Below are 23891 nucleotides of genomic sequence, written 5' to 3' on the forward strand. Positions count from 1 at the left end.
AATCCACTAACAAGTGGACTTGCTCTTATATGACATACATCTCAACAACGATGAGTTTCGTTTGTTTTATGTAAACAATTTTGACAGATTTGTTAACAGATTTTGACGGTACAAGGGCAAAGAGAGATCCAAGTTGAGGGTCAGGGGTTAAATGACAATTTTTCAAAGCACTTTTATTGTCTATGCATTCGTTCTTAATTTAATTTACTTTCTCGCAAGTAGATTAAGTTTCAATTCCTTTTACATTCTCTCTCGATTTTCGCCTTCACTGTTTCACAATATTTGGTTGTTCGTTCAAAGTTTTGTTTTTATGGTAGAGAAAGAACGTAGGTTGAAAAGAGGTTCTTTGCTCGACCGTTCAATCGTTTGATTAGAAATCAAATTCAAGGTGCAAACATAATAATTTCCTCATCTTTTTTACGCCGGTCAATCTTGACGACGTAATGCCACACTCGCTCATCTAAACCAGAGAAAGATCAAAATCCTTCAAGACCGCCCGAACTGGTCCGAATACACTAAAAAATCTCTCTCGTTTGCCTAAAGCTCAATACTTCGGTTGCAGCGTTACGAAAAAAAAGAGCGGCAAATGGACAAAGAGAAATCATCTCTCTCCTTTGGACTCATCAGAAAGAGGATATTATCTTAATTCCATCTTTGAATGCCCACTAATACGGAGAGTGGCAAAGGCAAATAGATCAGATTACAGCGGAGCAGCTGCCGTCGCGGACTCCAAACTCCACTATTACAGTGAGCGAGGCAGAGGCAGAGGCCAAAATCCAAACTTGAAAGAAAGGAAGGAAGGTAGGAAAAATGGCGATAACGCTCAACAATGGGTTCAAAATGCCAGTAGTGGGTCTGGTGTTTGGCGCATGGAAGGAAAAGAAATCAGAGACCTCGTTATCAATGTCCTCAACCTTGGCTTTCGCCATTTCGATTGCGCTGGTATCCAACTATCCATCGTCATTTCTTTCTCTCCTTCACTTTCTCACCTTAATTCTCACCCAACTTTACACTTTGTTGTTTGTTCATATGGGTTTGATTTCTTTCCTTTCCTTTCGTTAATTTGTCATCTGGTTTTCGTTGCATCAACTGCTTCTGGTATGCTAGAGCATTGTGTTGTGTGTGCGTGGTGTAGGACAGTAGAAATAGATAGTAATATACAAGATATCCGGACTCGCTCCGGCCTTTGGCATCATACCAGTCGAAATTCGGAATCTGATTCCGATTACAGATCATTCTTGTGCCTGCTAAAACATTTGAATCTACGTTCTCAGAATCATTTTTGCCCATATGGCGGTAATTCGTAGCTTGTAGCACAAATTACCTTCACTGTTGTAACATGCGTTGACGAGTTAATGCTGCTTTCAGCTGATTACAAGAATGAACAAGAAGTTGGGGAGGCACTTGCAGAAGCATTTTCGACTGGGCTTGTTAAGCGAGAGGATCTCTTCATCACCACCAAGGCAAGTGTGTTTTCAATCAAAATTGTATTTGCTGCTCCAGCTGACTAGTCCATATCCGTCGTTGTCCAGACTATGACATGTATTTTTCTTCCTGTTTCTTCATCCTTAATGCAGCTTTGGAATTCGGATCATGGAAACGTTGTAGAGGCCTGTAAAGACAATCTGAAGAAGCTTCGGTTGGATTATCTGGATATGTACCTTGTTCACTTTCCTGTTGCCACCAAGCATACCGGTATTAATTCTTGGTTTTTGACTACTTTATGCAAAGCTAAACTTCTCTGTATTATGTGACCTGTGCTCTACTAATTTTGAAATGTGGTTGACAATACTAGTGTGTGATTGAAAACTATAGATTACTCCAAAAGGAAAACAGTTTACTTGCTACCAACTGATGTCTCTACAGCTTGGATGGTCAAGGACGTGATTGATAAGTGGAAAGAAAATTCAGAAGGTGTATAACATTTTCTGAATAACCTATTCTAACCAAACTTATTACAGGCTGAATGAGCTCAGTAGGAAACAGAAAGCAATACTAATCCAACTCGCTAATCCATATCAAACTAGGGTTCCATGGATGATTCTAAAATTCTGAATATTAAAAAGATCAATGACTATGTGAGTAGTTAGGGTAGGAGATAGAAAGGACACATTGATTAGGTTGTGTGAGGAGAGAGTGAAGAGGAAATCAGACAGTGATGGGCAAGTGAAGCTAGAAAGATCGAGAAGAGGGGTTGATGAAGATAGTATTGGCTTGGGTTTTTCTTTGCTATTAGTAGGAATGGAACTGAAGCGGGGGGAGAAATTAAAGTGAGTGCTCATTCTATTACACTAAAACCTCACTAAAGTAGTACTCTAAAATGGAATAGCCTCCTTAAAGTAAATTAAAAAAAAATTCTGCTGCCAACTTGGGACCAATTATGTATTAGAATAAACTCCATATTGTAATAAGTTATCATTTTTCTTTGTCCCATCTTAAGGAAACACGTCTCCATATGATTATAATTGTCAATGAGTACAAAAATTTGCAAGAAATAAAATACTTTGGTGCCCAAGGAATCCTATTTAAGAAATACAGCATTCATAAGGATAAATAAGTCAAAAAATAATATTTTTTTGCCTACACCTCTATTAAGTAATAACCTCTAAAGTTATAAAATTGGTTTGGTCCCAACTGTATAACTTTAGAGAGGTTTTACTGTATATTGGGGAAATGGGCATTCCCACCCGCAACCAATTCCAGAGTCCCGGATCCAACCTTAGTTTCTTTTTCATGTATGCTGGTTAACAAATGATTGTGAAAATTTTTTGAGTTAAAATGGTGCCTTTAGATGATTAAAATATAAAAACGATAAAAAAAAATTCATTCTTATCTTGGATTCTCTTATGAACTGTTTTCTTTTAGTCATCAAATAGTTTCATTCTTATATTGATTATTGAATTCATCTGTCTATTTATTTATATACATGCAGGAGTTGGTACGACTGGCAGTGCTTTGGATGAGGATGGGGTGCTAGAAATAGACACAACCATATCTTTGGAAACTACCTTGCATGCTATGGAAGAGCTAGTCTCTATGGGTTTAGTTCGTAGCATTGGAATTAGGTGATCATACAAACTTTGCACATTTCAAGGATCATTACTTGAATCAATAATGATATTGCGAATTTAGGTTATGTTTTCCTTTTACTTCCTATGCAATATATTACAGTATTAGCTATGCAACCTAGTTCATTTGGGGTATATATGGGAAACCAACTCACAAAAATATAAGTGAATGTGCTGAAGAAAATTGAAACGTTGCAGTAATGTGTGTGCGCGTTAAAATGGTAATAAATTTTTACAAATACAGCTTCTGTTGGAGATATCATATAGTTTAGTTCAGGAAGAGGTTAACTATTGTGTCTTATTGCTTGTTGATGCATAATACAAACTTACACATGATACGTGCAGTCAGAGAAAGATTATAAATTATGACGCAATATCACTAGGTTTATTTCAGTAATCTCTGAGTTGTGCCACACAGTATCAACAAGTTTGGGTGCTTCTGAATATGCACAAAATGATATGGGAAGCTCCTTTAAATTTTCCTTATCTCTTTCATGCTTAGTGCAACATATGGCACCAGCCCTTGTGGAAGATTCATAGTCTATGTTCTGGCATTTTAATTGCATTCATTTGTCAATTATTTTGCATATGAATTGTGCTCTGATGGAACAATTATCTGCAGTAACTATGATATCTTTCTGACGAGAGATTGCTTAGCTTATTCCAAAGTGAAGCCCGCCGTGAATCAGATTGAGACTCACCCATACTTCCAACGTGAATCTCTTGTCAAATTCTGTCAGAAGCATGGCATCTGTGTCACTGCCCACACTCCTCTTGGAGGTGCTGTGGCCAACAGCGAATGGTTTGGTTCAGTTTCATGTCTAGACGATCCAGTTCTTAAGGTAAGCTCCTTTTTTTTATCGCTTGAAGTTGAATTACTGGATTTATTTACAAATTACCAGTCAAATATAGTAAAATTGTTTCTTCTCAATCACATTCCTCTTTTGTCAGAATCTGGCTGAGAAATACAAAAAGACTGCTGCCCAAGTTGTTCTAAGGCGGGGCATCGAACGGAACACAGTTGTCATCCCGAAGACGTCAAAACTTGAGAGATTGAAAGAGAATTTCCAAGTTTTGACTTTGAGCTCACCAAAGTGGACATGGACCTGATTGCAAAGGTAGACAGGAAACACCGGACAAATCAACCTGCCAAGTTCTGGGGCGTTGATCTGTTTGCATAGATTTGCCTGTAACTGTTCTCTCTACCCATGAGAACAAATGCCTTGTGGTGGCAAACAATAACAGAGTACCGGAGTCATGTTTCTTTCTCCGAGTTGTAAACTTCAAGCTGAATCATTCTTGAAGGTTGAATAGACATGTTAGATAAAACTCGGACACAAACTAAATTTGATCTTTCAATGAACCTACTCTTTTTACTGTGACTGTCTTCCCTTGTATGGCCTCTGTTAACTTATAAATTCCGTAACCATTTAATTCATAGGGTTGATAGTGACCGTGTTATGTACTTATTAGATTTTATGGTTTTCCTTTGTTTGCAAGAGGTTGCTGAGACCAACTGTGCCTAAAGAAATGTGATACACCATGCTGTTAGCGAGCACACTCAAATATTGCAGGATGTAGCTGCAGATCCTACTCTTCCTCGAACTAAAGCCGTGCGTTGTGCTGAGTGCAAGCATCGAGAAGCTGTCTTCCTTTAGGTTATATGCCCAATCCTCTATCTGTTGTGGTGAATTTTATTGGTAGTTATGCCTTTTTCAAACTTTTGGTGTTAAGAGCACAATGCTAAATATTTTAATGTCACATAAATATTCCAAGTCATCAATTTTTTGGATGAAATTCCAACTGCTAATCGCTTTATCATTAGATAATTGGACTCACGATGCGTTAGGGCCAGTTTTGCTATTAGTATAGTTAGCTAACTCTACAAATGCTTCAGGTTAAGATTTTTTCTAGTGTTTGTAAACTTCTAGAGCTTCGTGTGTCATTGTTTCTTCCCCTTCACTCTAGATTTCAGCTGACTATTAACCAAGTATCTATTAAAATTAGTGACCATGGGTTCTTCTATGAGACGCTTAACTTGTATTGAACCCGAGTTCTTGTGTTATTTATTCTAGAGAGATTGTTAGGCCACTTTGTATTGAAACATTCTTCCATTTTGAGAAAATTTCTACCATTGTATCATTGGGAAGTCGATTTCACCTTGTTTCTGGGGGGGTATATGTCCACTACCATGCATATGGTGATACCATTTTGAACAGTTAGATAGAAGTCTAAAGCGAAATGGAGGTCCTAAATGATTGTGATTGTGTGTTAGTGTGTGTAGGTTAGTAATATGTACGTTCAGTTCAGGGAGGAAGAACATGCTCAAGCTGCTCTTCATAATCTCACTGGGAGGTTCTATGCAGGTTAGTTCCCTTCTTTTTCTTATCTTGATATGTTACGAACAACATGATCGATAGTTGTGATGGTATGGTGGTTTTATCGTCGCTGTAATATGTTTCACCGATGTCACTTTCTTGTCTTCTGATTGATTCGTGATTGGTAGATGTATTGTGCTACATGACAGTTCAGTGTTGATGGTTGATAGTTGTATGGTTTTTCCATCTGTTAATTGGGGTTCAGATTTCACTAAGATCGCTTTGAATTTCATCCAATTTTCTCTTATCCTCCGTTTAGTTCCTGAGAAACTGTATTGTGCTGCTGGATTTACTTCATTTAACAGTTGACATGTTTTCTTATATTTATTTATTTCTTTTCTTTTGCTGCAGCCATGTCTGTCCAAGAAGATGGACTGTGGAACATTGTGAGGGCCAGTTCCTTGGATTTCAATGCCTGGACTACTTTAATTGAAGAGACAGAGAGGGTTGCAGAGGTGCGCTAGCTAGATTTTTGAGTCATTAGATGAATTTTTTGGGTGAGTGTGAATCATCTAAGGTTTGGTAGAGAAATTGTTGTTATTTAAATGTGAATAATATGAGGTTGCAAAACTGTGAACTTCACTATACTTTCTACATGTTCTTAAATATTTCTGTGATTGTCAGCTGCCTTAGCATACCATGGTCTGCCCATGGTTTCGCATTAGTGATTGCATGATACATTTTCTAAATAAGATCTCTGTTATCATTATCTGTTCGAGAGGCTGTTTTTTGGCAAGAGTTGTAACTATGATTTGTTGTATAGGATATTATAATCACATGGATGCTTGAAGGCACATAACAGTTGCCTTGGCGTTGCTTAATCAAATTTACTATATGCTTGATATTATTAATACATGAGTACATGCTTTATCATCGAAGAAGTGAAATTCAATTCTGATATAAGTACATGCTTTCTTGTTGACAAATTGGTTAAGATTCATGGCTACAATTTGATTATGGATTAAGGATGTTTTTGTTTGTGGAACTGATTTTTATTCTATTCGCAGAATTATGCGGGTAGTTGTCGTCACACAAAAGTTCGTTTTAGAGGTCGCAACTGATGCTCTTTAGTAAGCCACTAAGTTATTCTCCTCTTTTCCTCTTGCCTCATGACACACTCCTTTTCTTGTTTTTCTATCACTTGCTAAATATATTGTGGTCTTACAGGTTTGAGAATTAGCACAACACTAAACGAATTGCTCTGTATTTTGTTGGTATGGTGCCCTTTTGTGATCAAATTGGTTGCTCTATGGACATGGAGGATGTGCTTGGGAGATTACTTTGTGTTTTTTGGTATGATTTTATTTTGTAGTCATCATTAGGTACCTCTGTCAGCTTTAGGATGTGCATCAATTGTAAGAGCAACAAAACAATTCAGATTTTTTGTTTGTGCCAAAACTTCCAATTGTACTGTAATTGACAATATTTACTAATTAATCTAAGTATTTGGAGTTTAATGTCTTTATGATGATTATTGTTATCTTTCTATTGTATTCATTTCAATATTAATTTAGATGTTATGAAGTGAGGTATGTCTAAAATGAATTGTTAAAATAAAAATTAAAATAAATGTACAGTACGACATGCATAATCAACATTAATTGTTGATGGTAGTATTCTTTTACGATGTACGACGTATGCCGTAATTGCCTTTACAGTGTTACGGCATTCAATAAACGTCCTATCTAATATAAAGTATAGCATATATGTATGCTGTAATTGGTTTTGCAGTATTACGACACTCCATTAACACCGTATCTAATACCAATTAAGGCGCACAATGCACGCCTTAAAGATCATTTACGGCGTATTTTGCTTAAATTATTCACAACTACTGGAGTACGTCGTATTTGACAAAACATCTTTTACGATAGGAGCTTTTATTGCTTGGGGGCTCACGCCATGAATAACTGTTTAAGGCGCTCATTGTGCGCCACAAAAGACAAGTTCTGTTGTAGTGTTTTTTGCTCATTTAAGCTCGATTTTTAAGTGAAATGAGTTGAGGTCAAACAAAATAATAGATTCGTTAATAAAATAAGATGTACGTTATATCTATTACAAATCCAACAATACTCCTATACTACTCTTTGAAAAATATTCAAATAATTATTTATCCCTTTATCCCCATGATTGATATTATTTGTGTACATACCTTGAATGGTTGAAGCTTTTTCGTTTGGGCACATAACTTGAGTGGTTGAAGCTTTGTAGGTGAAGCTCGTTAGTTAAAACTTTGTAGGTGAATCCTTTTCCTTTGGGCACATAGCTTGAGTGGTTGAAGCTTTGTAGTAAAGCTTTTCGGTTGAAGCTTTGTAGTAAAGCTTTTTGGTTGAAACTTTGTAGATGAAACTTTTTCGTTGAAGCTTTGTAGGTGAAGCTTTTTGGTTGAAGCTTTGTAGGTGAAGCTTTTTGGTTGAAACTTTGTAGGTGAAGCTTTTTTATTGAGGCTTTGCAGATGAAGCTTTGTAGGTGAAGGTTTTTTGTTGAAGTTTTTTTGAACCACATAAATAGATTTTGCTTCCACACTCTTGAGTAAGAGTGTGAAAGACATTTTTTATTTCTTGTTGAAGCTTTCAGTTGAAGTTTTTTTTTTAACCACATAAATAGATTTTACTTCCACCCTCTTGAGCAAGAGTGTGGAAGACTTTTTGAATTTTTTGTTGAATCTTTTTATTGAAGCTTTTTTGAACCACATAAATAGATTTTTCTTCCACACTCTTAAGCAAGAGTGTGAAAGGCTTTTTGAATTTTTTGTATTTAGGTGTGAAGCTTCCTCCCTCAAAGTGTGAAAGCTTTTTCCCTTCAAGGGTGTGGGAAGCTCCCTCCCTTCAAGGATGTGGGAAGCTCTACCCTTCAAAGTATGGGAAGCATTTTATAGGACTCCATAAATTGATTTTGCTTCCACACTCTTGAGAAAGAGTGTGGAAGGCAATCTACATGTTGTAGTTATCTCCTATGTGTTGAAATTTTGTTGACCTTCTCCACATGTCATAATTAATAATTAACAATTAATTAAATAATTATTAATTATTGAAATAATTATTAATTAATTAATTTCGGATTTTTTGTGGCATAATTTTTTTTGCCACATTTTTTTTTTGTGAACTATGGACGAGAAAATGTGGGAGAGACCACATATATAGATTTTGCTTCTTCACTCTTGAGCAAGAGTGTGGAAGGCATTCTACATGTTGTAGTTGTTGGAGGTTTGTTAAACCATATAATACGATTTTACTTCCACACTCTTGAGCAAGAGTGTGGAAGGCTTTGTTGAGTTTGTATATGCCTTTTCTGAGTTGTAAGGCTTGAAAATAAAAAAAAATTACAATGATTTCTGACTGCACGATATACGATGAACGAATGTGATTTGAGGATTCCCGAGATCATCACAAAGAGGATCCACCAAGGATCCTGACTCCCCAAATCTATCAATTATTTCCTCCTTCGATCAAAAGACATTTTGGCCTGAAATGGGCTTCGTGGGCCAGTTAGGGCAATATTCGAGTGAGTCAGGTTCGTCACATTTGATTTACACATTGTTGCACACTGAATAAGGGCAACTTATATACTACCACAGTTTAGTAGTAAATCTTTTGATTCAGTAAGTGTTAGATTTTATATTCGACTCATGTAAATGGCTAATTCAAACCCAACACCTCTTAAAATATAATAGAGACTTACCTAAAATAGTGGTGATAGATTGGCAGATGTAACCCAAGCCAATTTTATAACAGTTTCCCTCTAATCTCTCCCATATCCTCCAATCCCTCAATTATGACCATATGTCTTTTGTTTGTGGATTTGGAATGAAATTGAGCTAGCACCCTTGTTTCTTGTTAATCGTTCTCACATTCAAAACAAAACACCATAATTTTCATAAAGTGAGCACCACATGTAGGGCTTTAATATGCTCGAAACAATTCGAATCGGCTTTTTTTGCTCATCTAAGCTTGATTTTCAATGAAATGAGTTCAAATCAAACAAAATAATAGACCCGTTAATGAAATAAGTCGATATAGAGCTTTGCTATGTTAGCTCATAAAGCTAGTGATCTGCTCGTATCTTTTTATCAAATAGCTTGAATTTGGTTCAAACTCGACTTGTTTGTTAAAGCTTGGCTCATAAGTGTACCTTATCTCTATTACAAAACGGTCCAGATCATTGACTATTGGAAATTGAACGACTCAAAAATTGCCATGTCATAGAGCCGTTGATGGTGGCTATTGGATTGTTGCAGCGAGCCCCACGATAATAGAAGTTGTTGACCCACTCCCCAACTTCACGCGTGCATTGCATGCTCCATGCACAAAAAAATAAAATCATGTGGTTGGCGTATGTTGACATTAGCTATGCTAGAAGTCGCAAGGTCGGACATAAGTTGCTCAGGCGTTTGGGCAAGCTTCACATGGCCTACCACTTACCATCTTCTTTTAAGCTCATTGGAGCATTTTTTTGGTTTGGAGGGAAACTTCAAGGCCCTTGCCTTGCCTCACATTAGAACTCAATAAACTTTAGAGCAAGTCCACCCATTGGTTGAAGGTAAGGGCAAAGGCCCTAAAGTTGCCTCACTAAACCCAAAAAATTATTACAGTTGGCCTAAAAGAAGAGGGTAAATGGTGGGACATGTGAAGCCTGCCGAAACTCCTATGCAACTTATGACTGTCCTTGCACCATTTGGCAAGGCTAATGTCAACATACGTTATCCATGTGTTTTAATTTTTTTTTTTTTTTTTTGTGTGTGTCTTGCGCGTGCAATGATGCGTGAACTTGGCGAGTGGACCGACAACTTCTGCTATCGTGTGGCTCGTTACAACAATTCAACACAACAATAAATGATGGGTCATGTGAAGCCCGCCCAATGGGCAAGGCTGACATCAGCATGATGTCAACCACGTGGTTTAATTTTTTTTTTTTTGTCTGGCATAAGCAATGTACACGTGAATTCTGCCAGTGGCCCGACAACTTCAGCTGTCTTGGGCCCGCACCCTTGCACCATTTGGCAAGGCTAATGTCAACATACATCAGCCACATGATTGAATTTTTTTTTTTTTTTGTCTGGCATGTGCAATGCATGCGTGAACTTGGCGAGTGAACTAACAAACTTTGCTATCGTGTGGCTCGTTGCAACAATCCAACATGTCAATAAGTGGTGGGCCATGTAAAGCCGGCCCAGTAAGCAAGGCAGACATTAGCATGATGTCAACCACATGGGTTTTTTGTTTTTTTTGTGTTTGGCGTATGCAATGTACACGTGAACTCTGCTAGTGGCCCGATAACTTTAGTTGTCTTCGGCCCGCCACAGTCTAACAATAACCACCAACAGCTTTATGATGTGGCAAGCTATGAGTCGTTGGATTCTAATAGCTGAATGTTCTGGATGTTGGATTTCCAATGGTAATTTTTTTTTTTAAAGTTACATTTGTGTCGCATGGAATTTTCAGGTGAGTCGGAATTCAGATGAGTATAAAATCAACGGCCAGGATTAATCCAACGACAAAACAATTAAAATTTGAAAAAATTAGGATTTTTTTTTGTTATTCTATAAAAACTCAACCATCTTCTTCATATCGACATCACAACTCAATAATTATTTTTACTATGACCATCTATATTTGTTTCCACTTTCCAAATCATTTTTTTTTTCAACAAAAACATGACTGAGAAGGCAATTTGGTCGATTGGCAAAGACGTTATTTTGCTTGAGGGTTGGTTGAGATGAGTAGGGAGAATGGATGAGGCTTGGCGTGAGTATATGTGGTGGTTTGAAGGGTTTTTACGGAGAAATATGAGGAAACCAAAAGATTGGATAAAGGACACGTTGCACTATAAAAATGGTCAAGAATCTAATAAAAAAATATGAGCGGATATTAGTATTGGATAATGACACGTAGCATGACGAGAGTGGTTGAAAATCTAATAAAAAATCTAAGGCGAACATGACACGTAACATCTGACTGCATTTTCCAGCTGAAATGGAATATTACTATTGAAATTGCATTATACATCCACAATAGCCCTAAGAAGACATGTTCCCAAGCGGATACTTGGCATGTCCCCCTCTTCCAGGCCCGTCACAAGGAAAACGAAAACCAAGATTTGCTTTGTGAATATCAATCACCTTGCCCTTGTCTTTGCCCTTATCTAACAGGTGGAAGTGCACAAAGGTAAGTACTATTCAGAGTGAATAATAAGGGAAGTTAAATGCCTTACCATTGCCCTCCCTAAACTGATGGAACTACTCTTAACGAGCCAACTAATAATGTGTGTGGTGAGTCACAACTTTACCTCTCTTTTTTTTTGTGAAACTTGTTCGTAAACTTTTTTTGGTGATGGTAGAGCGACCATCTTTTGAGATCATATTTGTAAACCACATGATATGACGGTTGATGGTTTGATTCTTTCTACTAATCATTAAAAATGGAATCTAACCATCATCTATCACATCATTTAATTTACAAAATATGGTCTAAAAAGATGGAACAAATGACCCAGTTAAAGATTTAATTTTTTCTCAGGTAGCAGTTTTTTATTAGTTCATCGATCGTAATCAATGGCTCTTGTGAGAGCAGCTCAAGGAACCTCCTCTGATTTCGACACTCGTTGGTGATTAGTTTACCCTCTCGCACTGGAGAGCATGGAAGTCGTTGTGAGTGCAGTTGAGCAAAACAAGACTGCAAAACAATTGAAATAGTCCTTAGCCTGTGAGGACTTGTTTGGCGATTTCTTGAGACTTCGAACTGCTCGGATAAGCCTGAATGAGGTTTAGGTGGTGATGATGGAATGCGAGATTCGTATTTAGCAAATGATGTTTTGTCCATCCGGGTAGTTGTCATCACGGATTTATCTTCATCACATTTGATGAAGTAGTCGGTCGCTATGATCATCATGCCTCTGTCCCAGTACCAAGCGACATTGGTCCCACCATGCCGATCTTGTCCTCAAGTTAGTTATTTCTGGAAAAAGAAAAAAAGAAAAAAAAAAGAGAGAGTTTACAGCTTTATTCCGCAGCAAAAGCTTATCAAAATTTGGTGTACAATAAGGTATTTATATGGAAAATGCGGTAGGACAAAATTATCCCAAAAATATTTTTATTAAATAATATCTTGGAATTGTCTTATAGAATACTTGATTGGATTTATTGTAATTTTGACTTGATTGAGCTGTCTTCAATAGAGAAAGCTTTAAAGATATGATTTTGTTATTAATCATATATTTAATATCTTTGACTTATTTTACCATCATGGGCATGAGAGCTTGAAGAAGTCGCAATAAGCAGCTTAGGTCTTCTTGATGGTTGAACTGCATGTATAACAAACGTGAACCTCACGCCATTTGATGAGGGCATTCTAGTCTCTTATGAGTAGTTAGCTCCAAAGTTTTCTTTATTATTTTTTGCATTTTTTTTCTTAATATATATAAATCAGTTCTAATTTACATTTTTTTTAGTAAGCATTGGATAAAAAACAACACAAATAATTAAGTTGTATTGGGTCTGTCTTTTGCTTTTTTTGGTCAAAGATAATTAAGTTGTATTGGGTCTCTGTCTTCAATTATACAAAAAGAAAAAATCATTTCAAAAGATGTCAAATCCTAAATATAATGTCATGTAGTCAAATTTAAAGGTAGGAGCAAACTCCAAACGATTGTAGATTGACATATGAGTTTTCATACGTCAAATTTGATATATGAGAAAAAATGATGTCAAATCATTTTTAATTATTTTATTGTGAGAATCCATTAATTGGACCAGGATCCTCTCCTGAGCTAAGGATGAGGATCCTCCTCATCAATTGATGTGGACCGTTGGATGAAAATTAAACGGTTACAAACAGAAGGGTCCCTTTAAAGTTATAATAATTGTAGCCGTTGGATTTTCATCCAACGGCCCACATCCCTTGATGAGGATGATCCTCATCCTTAGCTCAGGAGAGGATCCTAGTCCCCATTAATGCACCAATTATAGACCTTGAAATTTTATTTTAATTGGTTTCTTTTTAAAGTGAGTTATACAAATATCATTTATAACAAAAAATCATATCGGGTGGAAATAAGAAGAAGAAAATATGACATTGCCACACTCGCCATTAAATTAACATTTGACATTTATTTTTTTAACATTTCTATTAGAAATGCTTTAAGACGCGTTTTCATTTTCTTGACTAAAAAGCTCCAATTAATAACAATTGCTTTGACTAAAACAACCCAACTAATTTTGCTTTGTCTAAAACGAGTCAACTACAAAAAGATCAGACGAGTTTTCACTTGCAAATTTTCCAGGAAGTAGATAGGAATGAGCCACGTGATTTATTTATTTATTTTTATTTTTTGTCTGGCATGTGCAATGAACGCGGGAACTTGGTGAGTGAACTAACAACTTCTTATCGTGTGGCTCGTTGCAACAATCTAAGGTAAGTGGTGGGCCATGTAAAGCCCATTCAGGGGGCAAGGTTGACATTAGCATGACATCAACCACGTGGTTTTTTTTTTTTGGTGTCTGACATATGCAATGTACACGTGAACTCTGTCAGTGGCACGATAACTTTAGCTGTCTTCGGCCCGCCACAATTAGGGATGGACAAATACCCATTGATTATGGGTAACTGCGGTTACCCACCCATTTAAATTAAATGGTTACGGTTATGGGTAACCATTTAGATAAATAAACGGTTATGGGTATAAGTCATTGGATTCTAATAGCAGAATGTTCTGGACGTTGGATTTCCAATGATTTTTTTTTTTTTTAAAGTTACATTTGTGTCTCGTGGCATTTTCAGGTGAGTCAAATTTCAGATGAGTATAAAATCAAGAACCATGATTAATCCAATGACAAAACAATTAAAAATTGAAAAAATTAGGATTTTTTTTGTTATTCTATGAAAACCCAACCATCCTTTCCATATCGACATCACAACTCAATAATTATTTTTACTATGACCATCTATATTTGTTTCCACTTTCCAAATCTTTTTTTTTAACAAAAACATGACTGAGAATGCAATTTGGTCGATTGGCAAAGACGTTATTTTGCTTGAGGGTTGGTTGAGATGAGTAGGGAGAATGGAGGAGGCTTGATGTGAGTGTATGTGGTGGTTTAAAGGGTTTTTACGGAGAAATATGAGGAAACCATAAGATTGGATAAGTGACACGTTGCACTATAAAAATGGTCAAGAATCTAATAAAAAATATGAGTGGATATAAGTATTGGATAATGACACGTAGTAAGGCAAGTACTATTCAGAGTGACTCACAACTTTACCTCATATTTTTTGTGAAACTTGTTCGTATACTTTTTTTGGTGATGCTAGAGCGACCATCTTTTAAGATCATATTTGTAAACCACATGATGTGGCGGTTGATGGTTTGATTCTTTCTACTAATCATTAAAATTGGAATCTAACCATCATTTATCACATCATTTAGTTTACAAAATATGATCTAAAAAAATGGAACGAATGACCCAGTTAAAGATTTAAAATTTTCACCAATGAAGGTTGGTCAGAGTGGAAGGGGCTCTGGTCGCTTAAGCAAGTGGTCTCGGTTTCGAGCCCTTGTGGATGCAGAAAACTTTCTTGGGAGGGGTCCCGCATATGCGCCCGACAGTACCTCGAAGGATTGGTCCTAGGCTTTGCCTGGGGATACCTTGGGAAACCAAAAAAAAAAGATTTAAAATTTTCATTTGCTTGACTAAAACGCCCCAATTAACAATAATAATTGCTTTGACTAGAACGACCCAAGTGACTTTGCTTTGAATAAAACGAGTCAATTACAAAAAGATCAGAGGCGTTTTCACTTGCAATTTTCCAGGAAGTAGATAGGAATGAGCCAACTAATTAGATTCTTAAATATTTCCCTGGCAAAGACACAGCATTTATTTTGTTTCTTCATCGATCGTAAACTATGGCGCTTGTGAGAGCAGCTCGAGGAACATCCTCCGATTCCAACACTCATTGGGGTTACCGTTACGATGTTTTCTTGAGTTTCAGAGGCGAAGACACTCGCAGGACTTTTACCGACCACCTCTACACAGCCTTGAACAACAAAGGATTTCTCACCTTCCGAGATGACGACGAACTTGAGAGAGGAGAAGATATCAAGCCAGGACTACAGAAAGCAATCCGGCAATCACGAACGTCTGTTGTCGTGTTTTCGAAAGATTACGCGTCATCCAGATGGTGCCTTGATGAGCTTGTCATGATCCTTGAACGCAAGAGGACTACCTCGGATCATGTAGTATTACCAGTCTTCTACGATGTCGATCCATCCCATGCGAGGAAGCAGACGGGAAGGATTGGAAAAGCATTTGCAAGACACGAGAAAACTCAGTCGCCGAATAAGGTGCGGGGATGGAGGGAGGCACTTGCAGAGCTTGCTGATCTAGCAGGGATGGTCTTATCAAATCAAGCTGACGGGTAACTTTCATTTGCTCTCTTTTATCTTTCTGGTGTCAAATATTGGAAGGTTAATTTATTTATTTTTAACCAACAATTTGTTTTGCCTTCTTTTTTCACATGAACAATTTGTTCTTATCTCTCTAAACCCATGTGTTCTACAGGTCTCGAGTTCGAATCTCCTCTCAGTTTAAAATAGTTTGGTTATCTAGATTTGACCTCTGTGTATACAATAATTCTTTTACTAAAAGTGCATATAATAACTTTCATAATTTTGTTTTCCCTTGTTTCATGTTGTCAACAAAGTTTCATTTTTATTTTTAACTAATTAAGGTATGCTGTCAAAATAATGTGTAAGTTTAGCATCCTTCCAGTTGTTACCTTTGTAACTTTCTTGGATACACAACATGTTTGATTTATATTTCATTTTTTTGCAAATTCGTAGGTACGAGTCGAAGTTTATCACAAAAATTGTCAAGGTGATTGGTGACAAGCTAATTCGCACACCCTTGGGTGTTGAATCCAACTTGATTGGAATCCAATCTCGAGTCAAACACATCAATTTATGGTTACAAGATGGATCAACTGATGTTGGTATAGTTGCTGTGCATGGGATGTCTGGAATAGGGAAGACAACAATTGCTAAATATGTTTACAATTCAAATTTTACAAGTTTTGAAGGGAGCAGCTTTGTTGAAAATATCAGAGAAACGGCAAGTCAACCGAACGGGTTAGTTCAAATGCAAATGCAACTTCTTTATGATATTTTGAAGGGGAAGGAGGAGAAAGTGCACAGCGTCAGTGAAGGAATAAGTAAGATTGTAAGAGCCCTAAGCTCTAGAAGAGTTCTTCTTGTTCTTGATGATGTAGACCATATGGACCAATTAGATGCAGTACTACGGATGAAAGATCAGTTTTATCCCGGAAGTAAAATAATCATAACAACAAGGCGTGAAAGGTTGCTAAGGGCATTTCAAGTTACTAAGCTCCACGGAGTTGAAATTTTGGATTACGATGAATCGTTGGAGCTCTTAAGCTGGCATGCGTTTGGCCAGGACCATCCCGCTGAAGGTTACATGGAATATTCAAAAAAGCTAGTGCAACATACTGGAGGACTTCCATTAGCTCTTCAAGTTTTGGGTTCTTCTCTGTTAGGTGAAAGTATGGGTGTGTGGGAAAGTGCATTGGAGAAGCTAAAAGTTATTCCTAATGGCGAAATCATGAATAAACTAAGAATAAGCTATGATAGTTTACAAGATGACCATGACCGGAAATTATTCATCCACATTGCTTGTTTCCTAATAGGAAGGCACAAAAACTACATTGTTAGAATACTAGATGGATGTGATTTGTATACAACTGTTGGCATTCAAAATCTCATTGATAGATGCTTGGTGAAAATTGATAAAGACAACAAGGTGAACATGCACGATCTGATTCGTGATATGGGAAGAGAAATAGTTCGCCTAGAATCAGAAGAGCCTGAGAAACGTAGTAGACTATGGCGTCGTCAGGATTCCTTCCAAGTACTGAGGGAAAGGAGTGTACGTAGAAACATGCCTTTTAGATAATATATATATATATATATATATATATTTTTTTCTTTTCTTGTGAAAATTATCCATATTAATGTTGTTCCCTTTTTTTCTTTAGGGTACACAAACAATCCAAGGTCTTGTCCTGGACATGCATTGGCATCCTGCAAACAGTCCAATAAACACAAATGAGACAGTCTTTGAAACCAATGCATTTGAAAGGATGCACAAATTACAACTACTCCATCTTAGACGTGTACGGCTAGAGGGATGTTACGCAAATTTCCCTACAGGATTAAGATGGTTGTGTTGGCCTGAATTTCCTTTGGATTCTATACCCATTGATTTTCCTTTGGAGTGCCTAATTGTTCTTGAAATGCAATATAGTAGTTTGAGACAAGTCTACAAAGGAACAAAAGTATGTTACTCTACGCATCTCAATTCATTTTCCTTCTTTTGTTTTTTTAAGTTTTGATTCGTTGACTAATTGCATATGTTAGAATTAACTCCCACAAATATTATTTCTCTTTTTTTTCTTTATTTTAATTTTTTTTCCTGCAGTTTCTTCCTTCATTGAAGATCCTTGATGTGAGCCATTCTCATGGCCTTAGTCAAACCATGGACTTCTCATACTGCCCCAATCTAGAGGAATTGAATATGGAGGATTGCAAGAATCTTAGGATGCTTGCTAACATATGCATGCTAAAATCACTTGAAACACTCAATTTATCTGGTTGCTCAAGTCTTGATAAGATGATGAAGAAGATGGAATCTGTGAAAGTTCTCGAAACAGATGGTATTCCAAGTGAATTACTGCCTGGTACAAGTTCGAGTATCTTGACTTATTTGCCATGTTCTTTAGTAAAGTTAAACCTTAGTAGGTGCAATCTTTCTGATGATGCCTTTGCTGTGGATTTAAGTAATCTATCCTCGTTGCGACATCTATATTTAGATGATAATCCAATTTCTAGCCTACCTGTTTTCATCAAAGGTTTGAGGAGGCTCAGTTATCTCTCTTTATCGAGATGTGAGAGGCTTGAATCACTTGTGGGGTTGCCGAAAATTGGACGCGTTGATGTACTTGGTTGCATATCATTAAAAACTATAACATATCGAGCCAATGAGTTGAGAGCATTGACCTATGAGGGTGAGAACAACAATGTAATTGAGTCGGAGTACTATGATAACTTGGAACCTACTGGCAGAGTTGATGTGGAAATGATGAAACTTTTCAGCTTGCACAACTTGGAAATGAGGAAACTTTTCAGCTTGCAAAATTTTAAACATGTTGATTGGATTTGGAGTCCCGTTCAGGTGCCTCTCTTTCTCTCTCTCTCTCTCTATCTCTCTCTCTCTCTCTCTCTCTCTCTCTCTCTCTCATCGGAAAGAGTTGCCTAATATAGTCGTTTCCGTGCCATGTACACAGGGACTACATCAACATGGTATATACAGCACATTTTTTGCAGGGAAGAAGGTTCCTGGCCGGTTCAGCTATAAAAGTACCAAGTCCTCAATTTCTTTTATTGTGCCTTTTCTTGCAAGTCACAAAATGCGAGGCTTGAACATCTTTGCTACCTATGCAAACGAGGAGAGATGGGGTTATTTGTCTCATCAAGAAATGAGTATTGAAGTGAGTAACAAGAGCAAGGGTCTGAAGTGGATCTATGGACCAAGATTCTACGGTGTTCCAATAGAGAGAAGAGATGATGTGACATGGTTGAGCCATTGGAAAATGGACAATCAAACAATAATATTAGAATGTGGAGATGAAGTGGTTGTTTCCGTAATGACGAGGAAACATAATCAGTTTATTCGGGTAAAGGAGTTCGGGGTTGAGCTTGTGCAAGAGCACCAAGACAAGATGAGTACCCAACACAACACCACTCCAGATCCTAATGATCCATTTGTCATCGGTGGAGATTTCTCACCGCTGGAACACATATCAGGAATATACTTATTTCGCTGGTTCAGTGAAGCAGAGATGAAAAATACTGATTTTTGTAGGCCGAAATGGTTGAATACCCTCATCATGGACTCCGGTAAATTATGCTCCATTAAAGCACTTAGGGGTCTGCCCGTATTCATTTCGTTTAAGTTTTCTCTAAATTTTCTGTTATTTGTATGTTTTTCAAACAAGGAAGAAGAGCAACAGAACGATCTTGATCACAAAATTGCAGCAGCGAGTGCCAGAGGCAATAACTGCCATCTGGGAGGATGGAGGGGGCTAGTCACTGCTGCCGTCGTCTTTCTCACGCTAACTCTAATCGTTCGGCCCTCCATCTCTCAGAAAAAGAAGCGACAGTAGTCAAAAAGCCCTCCATGAGTTTTTAATTTTACTAGATACAGACATCTCGACATTATCACCTTGTCTTCAAGATGTTCTCTGCCTTCAAACACAAGACTTGGAGTTCATAACTAAGCCATGTTAACCGCTTGGGATATGAAAGACCATTGCTATTAGATATCAAGTTCAAATGTCTTCAGCATCATCAAATATTGTGTACATTATGGCATTAGTGTTATGAAATTTTTCTTCCCTGCCACTGATTGCTTACGACCTCATGCAACCCAAGACATACACATGGTTGTATGCGAGTTGTAAATAAGGAAAAAAAAAAAACTTTTACACACCTTTGACATAGGTATCTTTAGCAACACTGGCACGAATCTATTCTTTGAATTTGGGGGAAGAGATTTTGGCACGGGAGAAATCTTTAAGATGTTGCAAATGACAATTGCAGAAATACAATTCCAGAAACAATCAAAATTTCAGAAATCCCAAATTTTCACAAACCTAAAAATCAACCACAGATGAAAATAATTCGAGTCCTATAAATCAAACCCTAGAAATTGTCAGCGGCGGCGCCCTAACGACGCCTCTCCATGAACGTGGCGTCTCGTCGTAAGAATTCCAGGCGAGGATCTGCGACGGTGAAACCGAGACCGAGAGACTTGGTCCAATTTAGACTTGAGAGAGAGAGAGAGAGAAACAGAATGAAGACAAGTGACTCAAGAGAGTTTTAATTATAAATGAAACGAGGGTTTGGGGAGTATATGGAGTCGTCGCCGCCGTCGTCGGGAGTAGATGCGGAGTTGGCGTACCAGCAAGTTTGCAGTGAGGTGACGCTCGAATTCAACGAGTGCTCGAAGCAAGTTCTTCGGATCGAATCGCTGTTCCTCAACGATCCCGATTTCTCCCGGATTGATTTAGCCCATCTCCTCAGAGCTGTTCAGACCCACGAGAAGCAGAAACTGAATTTGGTAATTTAACTCATCATATCCTTCCAATTTTGTTTAATTTAATTTAATTTTCTGTTTAATTCATATTATCATGTGTAATTGCCGCTCAAATAATTTGGCAAGGCTTTGCTTTGTTGGTATCAAGTTAATTAGATGCTTATAGCCTTATAGTTATAGAACAACTAGATAAAGAACCCGATGATCCACGTAAAGGGCTCGTAGCTCAAGCGGTTAAGAACGATTACTCAAGGTCTTGTGTGCGAATTGCCCTCCTCTAATATTTCTTGTATAAATAGAAATGAAGAAAAAGGAAGAATCTTTGGTGCACTTCTGCTACTGTGAGCAATGTGTGTACTTATATTGTTTGTTGCGAGATTTGGCGCCATTGTTTTCTGACATGAAGCATACTGGTTGTTTGTGTGTTTTAAAGACGGTGACAATTCAGGTGTTGAAGAAGGCTGGTAGACCCTCAGAGCGTCTGGTGAGTCATGAAAATTGCAGATTTAACAGACCAATGGAGCATGAGTGCGTGCATCTCCACGAGATAACAGAAGCTGCAGGAACTGAAGAGGCAGAAGCGAATGCCCAGTATGATAATGATCTCAAGGAGGCCATTAGAGGGGTGCAGGATGCTGTGACCGCTATAAATGAGCATTTGGAAGAAGTCAGATATGAAATTGCTGCCCTTGAAACCGAGTAGTGGAAACTCACATGTTTCATCATGTAGGTATACTTTTCTCGGTACTGACAACTATAGTCTGAAACTCTGAAAATTAACCAGACATGCACTTGGTGCATATAAAATATGATCTAGGAATAGTGGAGGATATTTGAAAACTTTGTAAAGTAATGATGAATGAGGATAGATTGACGCTTTCTCGATTGTTTTAATAACAGTATTTATGTCTTTGCTCAGTGAAATGTATATACTTCCTCGTGTGCAGCACATACGAAGTTCAACCTACAAACTGTTTAATTTTCCGAGTGCCATACATGAATGTTCTGAATCTATGCTTTCTTCTGTTCTTCCAAATGTTGCAGGTGATGGGAAGAAACGTAGCAGTTACTTATGTTCCAAGAATAGAGCTATCATAGCACAAAAGACCAACGTTCTTTGCAATTGATTGTATGCAAAACACCACTTTTGTATCGGGAAGAAGTGGAAGAGTGGATGTTGGTCGTACCATTGATATTTTGTATTCAACTTATAAACAATCTAATTTCTCTTTTGCTTGGTTCATTGCTTAGTTAACCTCTTTCTTCACATTATTTATAGACCTATGTGTCGATTTGTTTGCTAAACTTATATAGAGCTGCCAATTTCCTTTATGAACTTTAATTTTAGCCTATGAATCCCCTGAACTTTTAAAAATAGCCAATGTCCTCCCTGACGCTAGATTGTGAAATTTTTTTATCCAATTTTCCATCCATCATGCGTACAACATAGGGGTGGGCAATGGGCGGGTTGGTCCGGGTTGGGCCCAAACCCGTTGGCCAACCCAATAGGCTCAAGTAGTGATTTTTAGAACCCATTTTCAACCTCTCAAACGTGTAATCCCAAATTTTGTCCCCAAAAAAATAAAATAAATAAACATGTAATCCAATCCACCCAACCCATTGTTATGTGGGTTGGGTTGGGCAGGTTTTTCGGTTTGGACATGAAAATAATTGGAACAAAATTTAAGTGAAAGACTAAAATCATCACCTAAAAGCAACAGCCAATTGATCAAGAATGATAATACTTGCAGCTGGGTGCAATGCCAATACTTACATCTGCTAATTGGAACCCCATGACTAATTCAAATAGAAAGTATACGGAGTCAACTAGTAGAAGTGAAAAAATAAGAAGAAAAAAAAATATGTTGACCGTATTAACGATAAATTATTTTATTACCCTCACATTTGCCATGTTACAAAAATAGATGAAAAATTAAATGAAATTTTTTAAAACCGATGTCAGAAGAAATTGGCTAATTATAAAAAAGTTTAGGAGAAAATTAGCAACTTCTTACAAGTTAATGTGACTAGAAAGATTCTTGATGTTTTGTATAAATAGCATGGCCTAAATTATCAGTTGATAACATCAGACAGTTGTTTGTTATACATTACTCTCTTCTTGTTTTAACAAATCGTTTTGTTAAAATAATCACATGCACATTTTTTTAGGCAAAATTTCCATCAAAATAGGGCAACTGTTGGGTCGTGTTAGATTCGCTCAAAATTCAATCTGATCATGGATCATGTTTCAGCAGGCTTGCTGGAGATTTTGGTTTCCTATCTCCAAATCTGACAAAGGTTGTATTTTGCGTATTCAATCTTGGTGTCGCAATATAAAAAGAGAAATGATTCTCTCTTTTTTGTTTCATCCTTCAATAAACATTACAATGTAGAGAAAAACTCACATATATTAAAGGGGTGTGCTATCCACATACCTCAAATTACTTCTCACACACCCCTTGTTCATTTCTGTCCGTTGATCTTCTTCAATTCATCTGATACGACGGTCGAAAATTAGAAGGTTGTGTGAGAAGTAAAATAGGGTGTGTAGATATCACACCCCATATTAAAACATTGTTCGACGGAAACTTCATAATGACAGTGAATCCGTTCCAAGCAAGTCACTCTCCAATTTTAGGGTCATATGATGTATTTCACAAGGTGGGTTTGGTTTCCTTAATCTCATGTATTTATTTACCATTTTACCCTCGGGTAATATTGTCATTTACCACTCGGGTAAAATTTGATATCTGAAAATAGTAAAAAGGGTTACCAAATGACCGATATACATTACCACCGTGGAGAAACTTTAGGGTTTAGCGCTACTAACGGTCACCCTTCTCAGTAGAATCCGGTCACCAAATTTGTGGTTTAGCTTACCTGTACATACATATTAGCGCCACAACACCGGCCAACACAAGACGATTGATTAGCGCCACAAAACCGGCCAGAACACAACGATTGATTAGCACCGCAACACCGGCCAAAACAAAAACAAGGGTTGGCGCTACAAGTTGATCCTCCTATTGCTAAGAGCTATTCACTTGTTAAGATTAACAGTTAGCCATGTACGGCAGCTTCAACTTCTACCTCCTCAGGCTCCTCGTCCGTTGCTGAGATTAACGAAGCGGACTGAATCTTTCCAGCATGATCTAGCCGCATCAAAATAACTCCCCTGAAAACATGTATATCGATATGAAATATGTAATACTGGCACGATTCAACCACGGCCACAATAAGAGAGAATAAGGATTTGACGTTTTTAACACCAAATATGCAAATCCT

At 37.4% G+C, this 23891-nt stretch overlaps 2 protein-coding genes and 1 pseudogene across 4 annotated transcripts in view; all 3 read left to right on the top strand.

Annotated features, from left to right (window-relative positions):
- Positions 1-568: 568 nt before the first annotated feature.
- On the top strand, positions 569-6911 carry LOC126582869 (NADP-dependent D-sorbitol-6-phosphate dehydrogenase-like; annotated as a pseudogene).
- Positions 6912-15225: 8314 nt separating this feature from the next.
- Positions 15226-19912, top strand: LOC126582930 (disease resistance protein RUN1-like). The gene is made up of 5 exons (XM_050247173.1): positions 15226-15855; positions 16280-17378; positions 17488-17787; positions 17931-18683; positions 18796-19912. The coding sequence occupies exons 1-5, from the start codon at positions 15344-15346 to the stop codon at positions 19672-19674; spliced, it is 3543 nt and encodes a 1180-aa protein (XP_050103130.1). The 5' UTR covers positions 15226-15343; the 3' UTR covers positions 19675-19912.
- A 145-nt stretch (positions 19913-20057) lies between these two features.
- LOC126582897 (uncharacterized) overlaps positions 20058-23891 on the top strand; it is a 30768-nt gene continuing 26934 nt past the window's right edge. Inside the window, exons 1-3 of one of the 3 annotated variants that reach the window (XM_050247139.1) lie at positions 20058-20630; positions 21040-21336; positions 21651-21849. In XM_050247139.1, the coding sequence (XP_050103096.1) occupies positions 20400-20630; positions 21040-21309 (501 nt within the window). In that variant the 5' untranslated portion in view covers positions 20058-20399 and the 3' untranslated portion in view covers positions 21310-21336; positions 21651-21849. Of the gene's footprint in view, positions 20631-21039; positions 21337-21650; positions 21850-23891 lie in introns of those variants that run through there. The other 2 variants (XM_050247132.1, XM_050247130.1) reach the window with 2 other exon arrangements.

Source organism: Malus sylvestris, chromosome 2 (genome assembly GCF_916048215.2).
Source record: "Malus sylvestris chromosome 2, drMalSylv7.2, whole genome shotgun sequence".
Classification (NCBI taxonomy): domain Eukaryota; kingdom Viridiplantae; phylum Streptophyta; class Magnoliopsida; order Rosales; family Rosaceae; genus Malus; species Malus sylvestris.